The sequence below is a fragment of the Cebus imitator genome, unplaced genomic scaffold (assembly GCF_001604975.1).
Source record: "Cebus imitator isolate Cc_AM_T3 unplaced genomic scaffold, Cebus_imitator-1.0 Scaffold169, whole genome shotgun sequence".
NCBI classification, from domain to species: domain Eukaryota; kingdom Metazoa; phylum Chordata; class Mammalia; order Primates; family Cebidae; genus Cebus; species Cebus imitator.
This window is the reverse complement of record NW_016107484.1, coordinates 771,157-780,830: the sequence shown is the minus strand read 5'-3', so window position 1 is coordinate 780,830 and position 9,674 is coordinate 771,157. Positions and strand designations below refer to the sequence as shown.

Here is a 9,674-nt window from a genome sequence, read left to right as displayed (position 1 = left end):
AAAAAAAAAAAAAAAAAAAAGCACCATCAGAGAAATAGAGTCAGTGCAGGAAATTAAAACAGACAGCCTGGGGCTACTTTACAGAGAGTGGTCAGGGAGGGCCTCTCTGAGAAGGTGACATTTCAGTGAACTCTAGATCATGAGCAGCAGTTGGCCATGTGACAGCAGGAAAAGGGCATTCCTTCCTAGCAGAGGGAACAGCAAGGGAAAGGTAGGAGCAAGCCCCGAGTGTCTGGAGAACAGAAAGAATAAACTAGAGCCAGGTATGGTGGTTCACACCTCTAATCCCAGCACTTGGGGAGGCCAAGGTGGGCGGATCATGAGGTCACGGGTTGGTTCGAGACCAGCCTGTCCAACATGGTGAAACCCCATCTCTACTAAAAATACAACAAAATTAGCCAGGCATGGTGGTGGGTGCCTGTAATCCCACCTACTTGGGAAGCTGAGGCAGGAGAACCGCTTGAAGAGGAAGACGGAGAATGCAGTGAGCTGAGATTGCGCCACTGCATTCCAGCCTGGGTGAAAGAGCAAAACTGTCTCAGAAAAAAAAAAAAAAAGAAAAAAAGAAAGAATAGGCTAGAGTGGATGGGAGGTTGTTTTTGAGCGGTGACCCAGGTCAGACAGGTAAGCAAGAGCCAGTTCCTCTTCTGAGCTATTATTCAGGAGTCTGGATTTTGTTCTTTTGTGGCCAGAAATCATTGGAGGTGTTTTTTTTGGTTTTGTTTTAACAGTGTTATTGATAAATGTCACATAACATGTCATCTCATCTTTTTAAAGTGTACAATTCTGTAATTTTTAGCGATTTGCTATGTTGTGTAACTGTCATCAAAATCCACTTAGGACTGGGTGTGGTGGCTCATGCCTGTAATCCCAGCACTTTGGGAGGCTGAGGCCGGTGGATCACTTGAGGCCAGGAGCTTGAGACAAGCCTGGTCAACATGGTGAAACCTCGTCTCTACAAAAAGAAAAAAAAAAATAGCTGGGTGTGGTGATCTCTGTCTGTGATCCCAGCTACTGGGGAGGCTGAGGTGGGAGAATCACTTGAACTCAGGAGGTAGAGGCTATAGTGAGCCATGATTAGGCCACTGCACTCCAGCCTGGGCAAGGCCCTGTCTAAAGAAAAACAAAAACATGTTACACACAGTGGCTTACCTCTGTAATTCCAGCATTTTGGAAGGTTGAGGTAAGAGGATTCCTTGGGGCCAGGAGTTTCAGACCAGTCTGAGCAACAAAGGGAGACCTTGTCTCTACAAAAAAAGTTTTAAAAAATTAGTGGGCCAGGCTGGGCGTGGTGGTTCATGCCTATAATCCCAGCACTTTGAGAGGCCGAGGAGGGCAGATCATGAAGTCAGGAGACCATCCTGGCTAACACAGTGAAACCCTGTCTCTACTGAAAATACAAAAAATCGGCCAGGCATGGTGCCACATGCCTGTAGTCCCAACTACTGGGGAGGCTGAGGCAGAATTGCTTGAACCGGGAGGAGGAGGTTGCAGGGAGCCAAGATCACGCCATTGCACTCCAGCCCAGGTGACGGGACAAGACTCCATCTCAAAAAAAGAAAAAATAAGCTAGGCATAGTAATTCGTGCCTGTAATCCCAGCTACTCAGGAGGCTGAAGTGAGAGGATCACTTGAAGCCAGGAGGTCGAAGCTGCATGAGCCATGATCAGGCTACTGCATTCCAGCCTGGGCAAAAAATCCATTTTAGAACATTTTTGTCACCCCGAAAAGAAACCTTGAGCCTCTTAGCCAGCACCTTCCAACCCCTCCGTTCCCTTCCCCACACCCACCCCAGCCCTAGGCAATCACTAATCTACCTTCAGTCTTTATAGATTTGCCTATTCTGGACATTTCATCAAAAGGAATCACAAAATAGGCCTGTTGTGACCAGCTTCTTTCCCACAGCATCGTGTGTTCAAGGTTCATCTGCGTTGGGGCATGTGTCACTGCTTCCTTCCTTTTTATGACCGAAAAATATCCCATTGTATACATAGACCACACTTTATCTATTCCTTGTTGATGGATGTTTGGGTTGTTTCCACTTTTGGGGGTCATCAGTAATGCTACTGTGAACATCTGTGTAAAGGCTCTGTGTGGACATGTTTTCGGTGTACTTTGGTATATATCTGGGAGTAGCTAGGTCACGTATTAATTCCATGTTTCCTTTTGTTTGTTTGTTTTGAGACAGAGTCTTGCATTGTTTCCCAAGCTGGAGTACAGTGGTGTGATCTCGGCTCACTGCAACCTCCGCCTCCAGGGTTCAAGCAATTCTCCTGCCTCAGCCTCCCTAGTAGCTGGGCTTATAGACACCTGCCACCATGCCGAGCTAACTTTTTTTTTTTTTGAGATGGAGTCTTGCTTTGTTGCCCAGGCTGGAGTGCAGTGGCCAATCTTGGCTCACTGCAACCTCTGCCTCCTGGGTTCAAGTGATTCTCCTGCCTCAGCCTCCCAAGTAGCTGGGATCACAGGCATGTGCCACCATTCCCAGCTAATTTTTTTGTATTTTTAGTAGAGACAGGGTTTCACTATGTTGGCCAGGTGGTCTTCAACTCCTGACCTCAGGTGATTTGCTCACCTCAGCCTCCCAGAGTGCTGGGATTACAGGCATGAGCCACATTTTTTGTATTTTTAGTAGAAACAGGGTTTCCCCATGTTGGCCAGGCTAGTCTCCAACTGAGCTCAGGTGATCTGCCCTCCTCGGCCTCCCAAAGTGCTGGGATTACAGTGTGAGCCACCGTGCCCGGCCACCCTTTTTTTTTTTTTTTTAATCCGTATTTTAAGGAAAGCAACACTATATGTTTAACTTTTTGAGAAGCTGCCAGACTCTTTTCCAAAGTGGTTGCACCATTTTACAGTCCCATCAGCAATATATGAGGTTTTGATTTCCACTGGAGGATTTCAAATAGGTGAGTGACATGAACCGATTTTTCAAAGATCCCGCTAATGTCTGCGGGAAGGATGGATTGTAAGGAGACAAGATTAGAAGCAGAGCGCAGTCTTGAATGGTGGCTTAGGCAGAAACTGCCTAAGAAACTGTAGTAGGGGAGTGGTAATAGGACAGTTTGGGGATATATTTGGAGGTGGCTGGAACTACCGGAAAAAGAGGTCATTTCCGGGCTTTTGGGGTGCTGGAGCCCCTGTGGGCTTTCCAAGGATCTCACCGTGCCAGGACAGAGGGTGAGCCAGCCTTCCCTAGCAGAGCCCCCTGTCTCCCGCCTAGGAGCTGAAAATCCTGGTGGACTACGACGAGAAAGGCTACCTCCTGCAGATCTTCACCAAACCCGTGCAGGACCGGCCCACGCTCTTCCTGGAAGTCATCCAGCGCCACAACCACCAGGTACCTCCTGTACCCCGCAGGCCCGAGGGGACAGGCAGCTAGCACACTCGGCTTTCTGGGTCCCTGGCTCACCTCCTTTCTCGCCCCAGGGTTTTGGTGCCGGTAACTTCAACTCACTGTTCAAGGCTTTTGAGGAGGAGCAGGACCTGCGGGGTAACCTCACCAACATGGAGACCGACGGGGTGGTGCCCGGGATGTAAGCCCCGCCCACCGCCGACCCAAGGAGGCCCCGCCCACCCACGGACACACAGCCACGCCCCCTGATTCTGGAACTTGGCCAACTTCCCCACTGGCCGTTCCCCTTGGGTCCCGCCCAGCGGCGGACTTGGCCCCCAAGGCTCCGCCCACCCTGACCACGCCCCTCAGCGGACCGCCCTCCGCTCCAGCCCTCCCGAGTAAAGCGTGCCCGGTCCAATGCAGTGTCTGTGTTTGTTTTGCTTGTAAGGCAGTAGCGCCTCTTTGCAGCCAGAGGGAAGCCTGGGCGGCCGCAAGCACCGCCGTACCTGAGAAGCCGCGGGTGCCAGCGCTTTGCCAAGCGGGACCGCGCGGAGAGGGGAATTCTGGAACCAGGGAAGGAAGGGGACTTGCACTCTAGAGTGAAAGACGATGACACCGCTTTTATAAACGCGATTCAGACAATAAAGCAAGCCGTGAGCCGGGCATGGTGGCTTACACATGTAATTTCAGCGCTTTGGGAGGCCAAGGTGGGAGGATAGCTTGAAGCCAGGAGTTCGAGCCCAGACTGGGTAACATAGCAAGACCCCGTCCCCCCGTCTCTACAAAAATAAAAAATAAAAATAAAAATTAGCCGGGCCTGGTGGCATGCGCTTGTGATCCCAGCCACTCAGGAGGCTGAGGCAGGAGGATCAATTGATAGACAGAGGTTGAGGCTGCAGTGAGCCCTGATCATGACACTGCACTCCAGCCTGGGCAACAGATTGAGACCCTGTCTCAAAAAACAAACAAAAACAAGTTGATGAGATTATGTGGAGGTAAAGACCGCAGGGGAGCTAATTTTGATCAAGGGAAGACCTCTCTGAGAAGGTGACATTTGGGAGCCAGCCACAGGACCATGCTTGGGAAGAGGATTCCCGGAAGAGCAAACAGGGAAAGGCCCTGAGGTGGGGTCGGAGTACGGCAGCATCTTGTCTGTTGGTTTTAAGATCGCTAAAGATCTCTAAAGAGGAGCTGTCTTCAGTTTTGCTACCCAGAGCCCAAACTTCTGAACGCAGGAGAGGGGAGCGTATTAGACAAGGGACTCTAGGGGCAGCAACCTGCTCAGTAACTGTATGAGACGGTTGCTTGGTTCCTGGTCTCAGACATAAAGTAGGTAGGAGGGGTCTGTGATCCAGTCCCTGCCCTCAGCAGGACAATGCCCATGGCCCGCTCGTGCAGCTGCACTACCCTGGCCTTGCCTGCAGTGAGGACTTCTTTTAGAAAGAGGCTTGTTCATACTTGAGTGTGAGTGATCCTTGCAAAGAATGAGGCAGCTGGGTTCTAAAACCATAGGAAGGAAATTCTTTCTTCCTAGAAAGGATTTCCTTCTTCCTAGAAAGAATTTCTTTCTTCCTAGAAAGAATTTCTTGCTAGAATTTCTAGAATTCTTTCTTCCTAGAATTCCTAGAACCAGGAAAGAGAAAGTTGGGGGCAAATTGGGCCTTTTTAAACTTTTTCTTTTCTTTTTTTTTTAGACAGTCTTGCTCTGTTGCTCAGGCTGGAGTGTAGTGGCTTGATCTCGGCTGACTGCAATTTCCATCTCCTGGGCTCAGGTGATCCTCCTACCTCAGCCTCCCAAGTAGCTGGGACTACAGGCATGCGCCACCATGCCCAGCTAATTTTGTTTTTATTTTTCATAGAGATGAGATCTCACTGTGTTGACCAGGCTGGTCTTGAACTCCTGATATCAGGTGATCCACCCACCTCAGCCTCCCAAAGTGCTGGGATTATAGGTGTGAGCCACCGCACCTGGCCTCTTTCTGCTTCTAAAGCTGAGAACCCTCTGTGAGGATAAGTCAGCTCAGAACTAGGAGCCAGCAGATCTCAATAGAAGAAAAAAGTAATCTGAGTTGGTACAATGGGGGGAATTGGGAGATTTTTTCAGATTATAGAAGAAATTAGGGCTCCTGGAGTTACAAACTTTAGAAATAAAGAGATCAGAGAAAACCCAAAGGAACAGGCCCCAGGTCAGTGCAAAAAAATACTCTCCCTCGCCGGGCGCGGTGACTCAAGCCTGTAATCCCAGCACTTTGGGAAGCCGAGGCAGGTGGATCACGAGGTCAAGAGATCGAGACCATCCTGGTCGACATGGTGAAACCCCGTCTCTACTAAAACTACAAAAAATTAGCTGGGCATGGTGGCGCGTGCCTGTAGTCCCAGCTACTCAGGAGGCTGAGGCAGGAGAATTGCCTGAACCCAGGAGGCGGAGGTTGCGGTGAGCTGAGATCGCGCCACTGCACTCCAGCCTGGGTAACAAGAGCGAAACTCCGTCTCAAAAAAAAAAAAAAAAAAAAAAAAAAAAAAAAATACTCTCCCTCTATTCTCCTGTGACTTATGTGAAGAAGGGAAATTCTGTAACCTGGTAGGAGGAAAACTAGTGGCTTATGGACCAAATCTGGCTCATAGACCTACTTCATTTTGCCTCCATGGTTTCAAACAAATTTGAGTCAACATTTTAGAAAGTTGGGCACATATGCCTAGGTGCAGTGGCTCATGCCTGTAATGCCAGCACTTTGGGAGGCCGAGGCAGGTGGATCATTTGAGGTCAGGAGTTAGAGACCAGCCTGGCCAACATGGTGAAACCTCGTCTCTACTAAAAATACAAAAATTAGCCAGGTTTGGAGGCAGGTTCCTGTAATCCCAGCTACTTGGGAGGCTGAGGCAGGAGAATCACTTGAACCTGGGAGGTGGAGGTTGCAGTGAGCCAAGATCACACCTCTGCACTCCAGCCAGGGTGACAGAATGAGACTCCATCTCAAAAATAAATAAATATTGGGAGGCTGAGGTGGGCAGATCACCTGAGGTTAGGAGTTTGAGACCAGCCTGATCAACATGGTGAAACCCCGTCTCTACCAAAAAGACAAAATTAGCCACGTCTGGTGGTGTGTACTTGTAATCCCAGCTACTCGAGAAGCTGAGGCAGGAGAATCACTGGAACCGAAGAGGCAGAGGTTGCAGTGAGATCGCACCACTGCAGTCCAGCCTGGGCAAAAAGAGCGGAACTCCATCAAATAAATAAATAAATAGGGCATACAGAGCAGACACCCATTAGCTGAGCACAGACTAGAGAGCCAGACTGCCTGGGTTCATCTCTCAGATAGCCACCTGCTAGCTGTGCGACCTTGGGCAAGCTACCTGACCTCTCAGTGCTTCAGTTTCCTGTATTAAGTGGGAATTATAATAATACCCTCCTCCTAGCCCTGTTGCAAGTTTAGTATCAAAAATGTTTAAAACAGCAGCTGGCACAGAGTCAACACATGTGAATGTTCTTATTTTGGGTGGAGGGACTCTTGCCCACAAGGGAACCCAAATATATCTGGCACCTCCCTCTCCCTGTCTGAGGTCTCTGTCACTGAGGCTGGAGAGCAATGGCGTGATCACAGCACACTGCAGCCTCGACCTCCCCAGCTTAAGCAATCCTCCTACCTCAGCCTCCCTAACAGCTGGGACCATAGGCCCCCAAAATAGAGATGTGGTTTCATCTCTACGTCTGGCTAATTTTTGTATTTTTAGTAGAGACAGGGTTTCTCCATGTTTCTCAGGCTGACCTCGAACTCCTGGCCTCAAGTGATCCTTCCTCCTGCCTCAGCCTCTTGAGAAGCGGGAGAGGGGTTCCTATTTTGGCCCCCACAGCAGAGCCAATGAAGAAAAAACTTACCTCATGGGACTGAGGAGCAGAGGAAGTGGTGGATGGATTTGAGGAGTAGGGAAGAAGCATCAGATTTGGTAGGTGAGGCAGGGAAAGGGAAGGTTTAAATCCGGAATCCCTGGCCTTTGAGCTTAGGTGATCGGAGGCAGGCAGCGGTGGGTGAAGGCAGAGAACAGAAGTGTCATTGACCAAGGTAGACAAGATGACAGGAGAGCAAGTTCAAGAGAGAAGATGAAGACAGGCACAGTGGCTCATACGTGTAATCCCAACACTTTGGGAGACTAAGGCCAGAAGATTGCTTGAGCCCAAGTGTTCAAGACCAGCTTGGGCAACATAGTAAGACCCCATTTCTATAAAAAATTTAAAAATTGGCTGGATACTGGTGGCTCACAGCTGTAATCCCAGCAGTTTGGGAAGCTGAGGCAGGTGGATCACTTGAGGTCAGGAGTTCGAGACCAGCCTGGCCAATATGGTGAAACCCTGTCTCTGCTAAAAATACAACATTAGCCCAGGGTGGTGGCGTGTGCCTGTAGTCCCAGCTACTCAGGAGGCTGAGACAGGAGAATCACTTGAACCCAGGTTGCAGTGAACTGAGATTGCGCCGTTGCACTCCAGTCTGGGTGACAGAGCAAGACTCTATCTCAAAAAGAAAAGAAAAGAAATTGAAAAATTAGCTGGGCATGGTAAAGTGTGCCTATGGTCCCAGTTACTCAAGAGGTTGAAGTGGGGGGATCACTTTAACTCAGGAGACTGAGGCTGCAGGGAGATACGATCATGCCACTGCACTCCAGCCTGGGTAACAGGACTAGACCTTGTTTCTAAAATAAATAATAGGCCGGGCGCAGTGGCTCACGCCTGTAATCCTAGCACTTTGGGAGGCCGAGGTGGGTGGGTCACTTGAGATCAGGAGTTCAAGACCAGCCTGGCCATCATGGTGAAACCCCATCTTTAAAAAAATAAAATAATAAAACAAAATAAATCATAAATAAAATTGTATATTCCTCCAGCTGACACCCGTTTTCTTAGCTCTTTTTCTCCTTACTGTAGCGTTTGCTTTTCACATTTGTCTGGCTTGCCCTCCAGAACAGTATGTTTCCTTCATTCCTATTCCCAGAGCCTAAAGGAGTATCTGACACATACAAAGTGCTCAATAAATATTGGTTGATTGAATGGCCAGATGCTCCCTTCTCTTTCCTGGCTCAGCCCAGACCTCAGTCCTCTATTCCCATAAATCTACCTACGGGAGAGTTCACCTGTCTGGATATATAATTCCTAAAAGTAGCCCACCGTGAACGGACAATCTTCCTCCCTTAGTTTCATTGATACCACAAATGAGGCTGCGAAGAACACTCCTGTTCATATTGTTGCCCACTGTGTCTGCCAGGCTCAATTCCTCACAGTGGGATACTGAGTAAGACTTTGTGTACATTTTTTTATTATTTTGAGACAGGGTCTCACTCTGTCACCCAGGCCAGAGTGCAGTGGCATGGTCTTGGCTCACTGCAACCTCCACCTCCTAGGTTCAAGCGATTCTCCCACCTGAGCCTCCCAAGTAGCTGGGATTACAGACATGCACCACCATGCCCAGCTAATTTTTTGTATTTTTAGTAGAGATGGGGTTTCACATTGTTGGCCAGGCTGGTCTTGAACTACTGACCTCAAGTGATCTGCCCGCCTCGGCCTCCCAAAGTGCTGGGATCACAGGCATGAGCCACTGAGCCCAGCCATGTGCATTTTAAACAGTGATTGCTAATAGGTATTTTTCCCCCTAAAGGTTTGAGCAATTTTTGGCTTCCACTAATGATGCAATGAGTCCCCCTGCCTCATGCTCTCCCAATTGGGTTTCTTCCACCTTCTAATATTTGCCAACCTGACGGGGAAATGGTATGGGGATAATTCACATTTCTCCAGTAAGAAGTGAGGTACGGTGTCTTTTCAGGCATATTGCTGTTTACTAAGGTTTTACGACTTTCCTTCTTGGAGATATTTACTGTGGACAGACGCCAACTACAAGCCCCTTGTCGCCCCTCTACTGGCTCAGGCAGAGCTCAGACTCCTGGGGCACAGCATCTCTAAAATGCCATGAATACGGGATCGATTTAATTCTTCTCAACTTGTAAATGCAGACCAAGGGGACATCTCCTTAAGTGTTAAACAGTTTTAAGGAACCACCTACATTCTTCTAGTGATAGTAAAGGATACCTATCTTTTTTTTTTTTCCTTTTTCTTATGTGTCCAAGCCAACTCCTGCAGATCTTTTTTTAAATTTGTATATATTTTTTAATTTTTTGAGATGGAGTCTTGCTCTTTTACGAGGCTGGAGTGCAGTGATGCAATCTCAGCTCACTGCAACCTCCACTTTCCAGGTTCAAGTGATTCTCCTACCTCAGCCTCCCTAAGTGCTGGAATTACAGGCATGAGTAATTGCACCTGGCCAGGACACCTGATCTTGTTTCCTTAATTGCAGACCTA

At 48.6% G+C, this 9,674-nt stretch overlaps 1 protein-coding gene across 1 annotated transcript in view; it reads left to right on the top strand.

The window, feature by feature from the left end:
• The window catches only part of HPD (4-hydroxyphenylpyruvate dioxygenase), a 19,672-nt gene extending 15,920 nt beyond the window's left edge, over nt 1–3,752 (top strand). The window contains exons 13-14 of the mRNA XM_017544289.2: nt 3,221–3,337; nt 3,427–3,752. Coding sequence (XP_017399778.1) covers nt 3,221–3,337; nt 3,427–3,537 — 228 coding nt within the window. The 3' untranslated portion in view covers nt 3,538–3,752. The remainder of the gene's footprint in view (nt 1–3,220; nt 3,338–3,426) is intronic.
• Nucleotides 3,753–9,674: the final 5,922 nt, after the last annotated feature.